We start from the raw sequence: 10,437 nt of genomic DNA, 5'->3' as shown, positions 1-10,437 counted from the left end.
TTATTCTTCGTTGTTTTTTAATCGTTTTTTTCCATATCCAAACATAAAAATAGTGTGTTTGTTCATAGAGTGAAAAAAAATCAATAAATCTATGGCTATATCCGTTGCAGAGAAGATGTTTAGATTTCGACACAAACTCTTTTGGCTCCGAAAAAAAATAGTATGATTATAAACGACGTTTTTTTCCCCGTTTGATTTGATTGGATTTTTTTTTGTTGGATTGAAAAAAAAATTTTCATTCATTTCATTTCAAAATTGCAAAATTTTTTTTGTACACCGGATGTTGGATTATTTATCGTTTTTTTTGGAAGTTCATTTTTTTCTTAAAACAAAATGATAGATGATCTATAATATTACATGGCAAATGTCAATATGTTATATAATTGAAAGCAAAATTATTCATTGTAAATAGAATGGAATCGAAATTATCTGTGAAAAATTGACCACCAACCATAGAATGATGACCGTTTGTTTTTTTTTTTTGTTCTAACATACAAATCTGTTACCACTGTTTTATTATGATGACCATCATCAATCGATCATTTGTATTAGAAACATACAATTGGATGATTGGATTATATATTACACATAGGAAACATGTTTATCATACATATGTAAAATATAATGGTGATTTTTACTGTGTGTTAAAATGATCAATCAGGTGAATGAATAACAACAATACAAAAAAAAATGAATCCGGAATAAAGATTTGTTATTTTTCATCATCATCATTATCATCTGGTATCAATCATAATTTTCATCTCTCACTCTCTACACACACACACAAACATTGCTCTATTTCCTTGTTTACTTAAATTTCTCAATTTTTAAAAACTGAAAATGAATTGAATAAAGATGATTGTCATAATCATCATCATCATCTAAATAGAATAATGTAATGTTATGTGATATTGATGAATATCATCGAAAATAACAAGAAAAAAAAATGCAAAGATATTTACGATAAAGTAAAACAAAATCAAAATGCAAACAGTATTAACATTGTCATCATATCATTAAGGCCAATTATTGTGTGCTGTTGTTGAACAAAATAATTTTTATTGTTAGCAACCACCACAAAAAGATTGTGTTGCTAGTTTTTTTTCCGAAGTAAATGTTTTTTTTTTTTTTTTTTTTTTTTTTTTGTCTATCGTTGAAATCACCAGTTGAACACGAGCTATAATTATGGTCACAACACATCATCTGTGATCGTCCACCGTTATCTTCTTCATCAACATCAATTTGTTTTGTTTTTTTTCAACACAAATAAAAGAGTGAAAGGATGGATCTCCGGAACATTATTATGTTCATAGTAGTAGCATGTTTGTTCATTCATTCATGCTTTGTTTTTTGTTATGAAACTTTGAATATCTCTCTCACTCTCTCTTTTTGGATGATCCATACTATCTCAATTTAACTTCAATCAAATTCTCCAAGCTTGAACAACAAAACAAAAACAAAAACAAAAAACTTGTGATCCAAAAAGGTGCATAAATCTTCATCATCATCATCATCATCATCAATCAAGAGGTAATGTTGACAATTTTTTTTTTCGTCATCTCACCCATTAGATTAAACATTCTATATGGGAAATTTTACAACAACAACAACAACAACGTAAAAATGTAATGCTCATTATATAAGATTTTCGTTTGGAACGGATAACGAAGATAAAGCTACCGTTAAAATATGTACGGATATTATTAGAGATGGATTTGATGATGATAAGATGTCAAAAAGAAGAAGTGAACAAACTTGTTATCCATGAACACATTTTGTTAGCCATTCGTAGTTGTCCAAATGGAATGAATGTTCTTTATAAAATGAAAAAAAAACGGAAATGATGACGATGATGAAGATGTTGATAATTGTAAATTTTTAAACTTTTTTTTTCTTTATTCGAATTCAATTTGTGCATTTTCAAACTTTTCATTTTAAAAAGAGTTTATTCACATTTTATTTTGATTTTTTTTTGTTGGATTTCCTTTTAATTTTTTTTTCTTTTTTTTCTGTTGCTTTTGTTTTTATTCTTTTCAACTCTTTACTTATCGTTATGATGAATGTTAATATCCGATGATGATGATGATGATGATGAAGATAAGTTTCAAAATTCATTAATTTATTCATTCTTTTTTTATTATCATTGCGGACTAATTTGCATTATCATTTCTCCTTGCAATCCCCATGATCATTATGATATTTCATTTTATTAATCATACACGTTATGATGGTACAGACAAAGTGTGTAAAAAAAAGTGTTGGATTTCAATAATCAAAAAAGGGATGATGACATACAGGTCAAGAAAAAATGTTGTTTTCATAAGAATTTCGTAAGAAAACGATGACGATGTGTGGATTAGTATAATCAGAATTTGAATTTAGCTTCTATTTTTAAGATTTTTTTGTTTTAACGATAAAAAATGTTGTTTGTAGACTATATAAAAAAAGCTGATCACAGACATACACATACACGTGATATAATGATGGTTAAAGATGCAAATTTAAATCTATTCCGAATATAGAAACAACAACAAATCTATCGATTTGATCGATTGAACGGTATGTACATCAATGTGCGACGTAAATGATGTGATTATGTCAATCATCGTTCAATAATAATGACAAGGTGATTGTTTTGTTTCATGAATGAATGGAGAGAAAAAAAAATTTGCACTGGTTTGTTATTAAGAAAGAAATTATTATCAGCCTAAATCATTCTTGTTACGGAAATGTTCAGAACTGTAACAATAAGAAAAAAAATCTAGATTTCCATTGATGTGATGCATATAAAATGGTTTATGGTGTTGATGTGTTCATCAGTTATCACACAACAACAACCATAACCATCATCACCGTATTTGATGGTGATGACACCTGTTTCTGTTTTTAAAACATCTGTCCATTATTTCCATCAATACATTGTTTTTTATCTATCAAACCAATCGGTAAATTATGTCTGTCTATTTGCTAACCAATTCGAACAACAGTTTTGTTACGGGCAGTTGAACAACAACAACAAAAACGACGAATTAAATTCATAAATTGGAATTCAAACTCCCCCTCCGAGTTTCATCATCAAAATAGTTTTAAATTCAGCTTGCTATTAAAATTATTTTTAAACAAAAATAAGAAAAAAAATTAATTCATTCATCCATCCATTAAACATTTCTTCTTCTTTTTTTAGATGAAATTGAATTAGGTTTATGGCCAATTCATTCATTCAAAAGGGGTTGATCCTTTCACCTCACCCGTTATGTTTTTTTTTTTTTTTTTTTTGATTGAATAAATGAATGAATGAATTTGGTTTTTCAATTTTTGACATTTCCGACTTTTTTTCAAAAAAAAAAATCTTTGAACAGTTAGTACCAAATGATTGTTACAATTGCAATTTATTTATGTTTTTAAAAACCATAAATTTACGTTAATACATTGGTGGTTAGATATTTTAGTTTTGTTTCGTAGCCATTTTGAATGGAAAACGAACAAAATCCATCATCAACGAATTTAATCTTCTTCAATCTTTCGGGGGTTTTTTTTATTATTATTTTAAATCAACAATAAACCAAAAAAAAAGATATATCTGTATATATATAGTCACTAAAATGAATGTTGAAATTGAAATTTTTTTTTGTTCATTTTATTTGCCCAATTTGTCGGCATAATTGTTGTTGCTATTTGCAAAAAAAAAGAAAAGGCTTAAATCTTAACGATTTGAAGATCTATTTGCCAAGTTTTGTTAAACATTCATACATAAAAAGCCATTACAATGAATGATAATGACGGCGAAATGTATTCTATAAAAAAAAAAACAAAATCTTTCACCGAAAAAAAGGTCGATCAAACAAAACAAAACAAAGGTGAACAAGTATTGAATTTGATGATGAGAAAATTTTCCAAGAAAAAAAAACTAAGCAAATAAATTTTATATAATTAAAAATCAACGCCAACGGATAATCATCATTGCAAAAAAAAACTAACTCGAATGATGGAACAAATCCATAATGATCAGTTCGCCAAACCCATTTACTTGAATCAAAAAAAAAAAATAAAATTTTATTCATTGTTAATTTCAAGTATTGTATCCGAAAAAAAAATTTTTTTTATTGACAAATTAACAAATTGGCCATAAAGGTTTTTTCAACATCAATCTGTGTGCGATAAAAATAATCTCTACATTTACAGGAAAAAAAACATATTACGACGTATAATCAATGAAAATTGAATGAATACAATAAAGATCAGGTGAACATTGAATAATGGATAAAATAAAATCCAAACAACAACAACAACCACCTACGAACAACAATCGAAAATTATGTAAGCTATGTAATCAGTGTGTGTGTGTGTATTTGTGTTGTACGCGAAATACGATATTACCATTTTTACACTTAAAATAGAATGTAAACACACAAAAAAAAATTCCAACCAGGTGAAAATTTCAGAACCATCACCCTCCTCCTCCCTCTCAAGCATTTGAATTTTTTTTTTAAATTACACATATCACCTGTGTTCGTGTGTGTGTGGTCAATTTATATTTGAATGATGATTATATATTTAAGATGATCAATTTCAATTGAAAATTTTTTCCGCTCATCAATCAATCATAACGAGGTTGAATTTGATCTAATTTGAATTGATTAGAATTACATTTCGAAAACAACAGCAAAAGTCAAATGTTTTGACATTTCGATTGATTGATGGATTGATTCACTCATCCAAAATCAATAAATAATCGTAGTCATTATTGCGAAACAGAAAAAAACTTCAGCTTCGTAATCTAATTGATCGGCAGCAGCAGTAGAGAGAAAAAAACATTCGAAACGGACCGAAATGAATTAGATTTCAAAAAAAAAAAATATTGAAATTACCAGAAAAAATGAAAACCACAAAATGTTCATCATGATATCCAAATTATAAAGTTTTTTTTTATTCAACAAATTATTATTATGATCACCATCGTCATCCATGAAGATGATTATTTCAAATGATGATGAACAAATGAAATTTTCGATACCATACAATTAGCATTCTCGTTCGTGTATTATTCAAATGAAGATGAAGAAGGAGAAAAAAATATAATCACGAATTACGTGTTCCATATAATAATGGTGGGATTCGAGAAAATGAAAAAAAAAAATGAAAAATTCATTCTATTCATACAAAACTAATTTTAGCCATTTTACCCACAATAGAAAAATCAGCTGTTGTTGTTGTTGTTGTTGCTGTATCGTTTGTTTGAATGTTTGTTAAATTATCACTTCCCTAATTTTTAATTATTCACATCGTTTCACTTTTTTTTCTTTGGTTTTGGAAATGAAAATGTAAAATTTAAATTAGGTTCATGGTTTCAATTCATAAGGCAGCGTGATCATCATTGATGATGATGATGATGATGAATCTTATCATTCGATGACATGATTCAGATCATCATCATCATCATCAATGATGATCATTATGATCATTTGTTCTATAGGGAATAATGATGATACAATGATATTGGCCAGAAATATATAACATCATCATCATTGAAATGAAGAAATGAGAAATGATTGTCTACGCACAGGATGATTAGTCAAACAATCTCGAATGAATGAATGATGAAAAAAAAGTCTAAATAGAAAAAAAATGAATAAAGCAAAGAGACTGAATATCAAAGACACACAAGAAAAAATTACACATAGGCAACACACACAAGAAATTAATTGCTGTATAAGTTTACAACACAAAAAATTATTTTTACCACATTCAATTCATTCAAAGTCAAACGCTAAATTTAGGTATAAATAGCCAGTTAAATACCATCGAATATCGATATAGTCATCGTTATCGTTATTTTTTATTAATTATTTATTACAATCATGATCAACATTGGTCACAATTCATTATTATAGTAAACAATATCATTTCATAAATAGACAAAAAGATCATCAACATCGAAATTGAAAATCATATACCAATGATTCACTGAATACAAAGGATCAATTCAAAGTTATTTGAACAATGGCAATCCAAAAAAAAAAAAATTTTTTTTCTTCTGTTGCTCTCTTTTTAACTTGTTTATTCAAATTTCAATCTAAAAATTCATTATTATATCGATGTCGAATTTTCTCTCTGAAATTTTCAACCCTTTTTTTGTGTGTTGAACCAAATTAATAATGTGCCCATAAAATCATTGAACATGAACAAACAAAGGACATGACTATTATTATTGACCGAGTACAATGTTTGTCCCGTTTCATATGATTGATCTAAATAATTTTCCTGATCATCATCACCAATGATTAGAGAAAGAGAGAGAGAAGCCTAATCATTAACATCATTGGATCGGTAATTTTTCTCTTTATCATTTATTTGAATTTAGAAATAAAAAAAAAATGTTTCCTGATTTGATAGATACAAAACAAAAAACGGATATTCATTCAATGGGCAAGATATCTGTGTACGATAACTATTGCAATATAGGATGCTAACTTATTAATGATGATGATCATCATCATCATCATCAATATTATTTTATACATCCTCATATTTGTTGGAAAAAAAATAATCAGCTGCAATAATTTAGATTAAAACAATATGTGGCCATCATTATTTCTATGGTACATGCCACCGCCACGGAACATAACTAACATTATATATTATATTATGAATGATAATGATGACGAATATGGTCGAAATAAATTCGAATGTATAAAAAATCAATAGTAATAGTAATAACAAAGACGATGAAGAAATACAAAATTTTGAAGTCGAAAATAACATCAATAAAATATAGAAAACATTTATATATTTTGAATCGTTAAACGAATAACCGTGTATAGTCCGTACTATCTGTTTATTGGACTCTCTCCTAATATCCATCCAGGTTTGTTTTATTGTGATAATCTCTTCATCATTACATCTTACCTTTGTATGTCTTGTATATTCATACAGCTATCATCAACCGAACAAACGAACGATGATGATGATACATTTCGGATGTTCGGGAAAACAGAAATGAAATAGTTTCGTTCAACTATGTTTCAAAGAGTGAGAGTATTTTGCCGTATCAAATATCTTGGGATCACTCTAAAATGATAGTGAAAGAGAATTTCGTTTTTTTTGGCGCTTACCGTTCAAAATCATTCTCTATTCATACTTTTAATCGTAATGACCAAACATCAACCACCACCAAAAAGATGTGGTCGTGGTAGATTTTATGAAATGAATTGTAGATAGAACATCATCATCATCATCATCATCTTGTTGATGATGTGTGGTATATAAATGGAAAACATCTTCAATCCATTTAGGATTCGTATTCGTAGAAACTTTGTTCATCTTCAAATGGTTTTTTATTTTTATTTTATTTGGTGAATGGTTTAATTGTTTTTTTTTTCACTGAAATTAATCAAAATCCTCTTCTCATCGTGTGTGTATGTGTATGTGTGTCTCAGTGCCCGTTGTGTTTCTGTGTCTGTAATTTTTTCCATTTTATTCATCCATCAAACTACAAACATCATCATCATCGAACAACAACAACAACATTGACAATATGAAAATTTTGGTATTGGAAATCATCTTGTTATTTCAATCAATATTTCAACAAGATTATTTGGTTTTTTTGTGGCTAATTATCATCGTTTTTTTTTCTATTGGTTCTATAGGTTCAATTAAGGCATTATTGTTTGGCCATATGTTTATTGCAGGCCATCTGTTTTGTATCATCTAATTATATTCCACAAAGTTTATTGAGCAGTTATGGGGGTGGTGGTGGTGGTGTTGGCGTTGGTGGTGGTGGTGGCGGCAGTGGTAATGTCGGTCCAGTAACAACTGCCATTGAATCCACACGTACTGTTGAAGTAAAACCAGTACAATTAATGGGTGAACCACATGAACCACAAGTGGTTGAAGTGCCATCGGAAGATATGCCTGTTACCGTTCATTTTAAATCACAATCAAGCCGTGTGTTAGTTCAACAAACACATACACCAGGTAATTGAAAACAAAAAATTTAAATTATGTAATTGAAATAACTGATTGGTTTTTTTCTGTTCGTTTTTTTTTCATTATTTATAGCTGAAATAGCCGAACCGGAACATACAACATCGGAAGACCAGCCTCAACGCGTTATTCATGAAGTTGTGAAGCCCGTTATACAGGTAATCAATTAATTAAATGGATATACGATTTGAAAAATTTTGAAATTTGTGTAAAATAGCCCGGTTTACACTAACTTGAAGTATTTGCATTGTACAAACATCGATTTCAAAAAGTGGTTATTATTAAACTTTTATTTTATTTCTGTTTGTTTGTTTGTGTTATTATAACAGGAGATTCGTGAAATAATTCAACCATATCGTCGTTTAATTCAACAAGTACAACCAGTGATTGAACAAACACATACAGTCATTGCGAAAGGTGAACCAAGACCGCCAGTTGAACCACTTACAGTTGAAGGTGCTTCACCAGGTACTATTTCTGGTGGTGGAAACATTGGAAGCGGTGGTCGTCAAGGTTCCTCAGGTAAATTTGGTTCCAGTAGTAGTAAATATGGTGGCGGTGGTTATGCTGCAGCTGCTTCATCCGTTTCATTGAAATCTCAATCACCAACTGCTACCGTTGATGATCGAAAATCATCATCATCATCGTCAAATATTAATCGCAATCCACAACAACCACAAGCAGCATATTCATTGACACCGATCAATAAACAACATTCGAATCAGATTCAAACACCAAACAGTAAATATGGACAACCAATGATTAATCGACAACAAACTAATGGTCGAGATAATACTTATGCATCACGAAAAGGTGAATTCCGTGAACCATCTTATATGGAACGATTCGATACACCGAAAGTTTCATTGCGACCAGCTCCTGCGACAATGGTAAATTCATTGCGACAACAAGCTACAACAACAAAAGTCAGTCTACGAACATCAGCATCGGAAATCATACCTACAGCTGCTGTAGCACCACTATCCTCTGTATTATCATCGCCATCATCCACATCAACACAACTACGACCAATTTCTGAATCATATCAACAATATTTACCATCATCATCATATCAATCTCAATCTTTATATTTTCCGCCAATAGAAAAACGTTATGATGAATCATTTAATCCGATGAATGATTCTAATCAAGCATCGGCATCACAACAATATTATCAATATCTAAAACCAATTGCATCTCATTATCAACAACAAAAATCACATTTCGATAATTCAATGCCATATGATAATGATGCAGCAATGTCATCGATGGTTACATTCGTTGCACAACCAGTCAGATTTCGGGCAGCACGAGCCTAAAAATGATAATTTTATTGAAATAATGGATCATACCATGTAAATGACCAAAATATAGTAATGTCATTATCAACCATGCACACACACACGCATAGAATGTCCATGATTTTTTTTTCTTCTCGCTTTCTATCTCTTGTTCAATCATTTTTTCTTTTCTTTTTCATCATCATCATTTTAATTATTATTATTGTATTGTTCATTTGCTATTTTTTTTCATTGTCTCAATAAATTAGATTGAAAAAAAAATCTAGAATATTCTGAATCTGTCTTAAATGTTCATTGGTGATTTATATTTCGAAAAGAAAAATAATTTTGTTTTCACTCAAAATCGCGCTTAGAAAAAATTTCAATTTTTTGAAATTTACACAAAACGAATGTAGATGGCGCCCCGATTAAGTGGCCAGGAAAAATGATGTAAATAAAAAACATCACCACTTGATATATTCAGCCAAATTGCCTTTTTTTTCATTCAGCTGTCCATTCAATCAAAGTGGATAGATGGAGCCTGTGTATGAATTTGGGTTTAAATTTAAATTTTTTTTTTAATTTAATCATCACGATTTTTTATTTCATCCAAGAAAAATATGATGATGATTTATTTCGACAAAATTAAGTAATCTACAATGACATTGACAATGTCCAAATGTCAAAAGACAGCTGTCAAAAAAATTTTTTTTTGTTTGTTCTGGTGATGATTATTGTATATCGGGGATTAGAAAATGAAAAATTATTCGAATGCTTATGGCAATGATTTAGTAGTGGATATCATGTTCATTCATAAGATCACATAATGATTCCAAATGATATATATCGTGTGTGTTTGCCAATTCTATCTATATATCTGGCACATTTGGCTATCGGTCATGGGTGAATCTTTTTTCGGTAATTTTTTTTTTGGTTGGTTGGTTGGTTGGAGGAGGGTCAGATATAACAGCATACATGCACACACACACACAAACAAACATCACACACAGAAACATGGTAGGGTCGTCGACTTTGGTCGGATATTACTGGTCCCGGTCATCCTGTGTATCTATACCACTACCATTTTTGTTTTTCTCTTTCTTTTTCTATTTTTTTCATTATATTTTTTTTTAGTTTTTGTTTTTTTTTTTTGCTGGGATTCACGATCTGTCAT

The 10,437-nt window shown here is 29.5% G+C and overlaps 1 protein-coding gene across 1 annotated transcript; it reads left to right on the top strand.

The window, feature by feature from the left end:
• Positions 1-5,980: 5,980 nt before the first annotated feature.
• On the top strand, positions 5,981-9,564 carry LOC124493333 (uncharacterized). The gene is made up of 6 exons (XM_047056399.2): positions 5,981-6,327; positions 6,394-6,865; positions 6,934-7,546; positions 7,647-7,974; positions 8,059-8,141; positions 8,313-9,564. The coding sequence occupies exons 3-6, from the start codon at positions 7,535-7,537 to the stop codon at positions 9,300-9,302; spliced, it is 1,413 nt and encodes a 470-aa protein (XP_046912355.2). The 5' UTR covers positions 5,981-6,327; positions 6,394-6,865; positions 6,934-7,534; the 3' UTR covers positions 9,303-9,564.
• Positions 9,565-10,437: the final 873 nt, after the last annotated feature.

Source organism: Dermatophagoides farinae, chromosome 6 (assembly GCF_024713945.1).
Source record: "Dermatophagoides farinae isolate YC_2012a chromosome 6, ASM2471394v1, whole genome shotgun sequence".
Lineage (NCBI taxonomy): Eukaryota > Metazoa > Arthropoda > Arachnida > Sarcoptiformes > Pyroglyphidae > Dermatophagoides > Dermatophagoides farinae.
The sequence above is the reverse complement of the archived record's forward strand: the minus strand, read 5'-3'. Positions and strand labels throughout refer to the sequence as shown.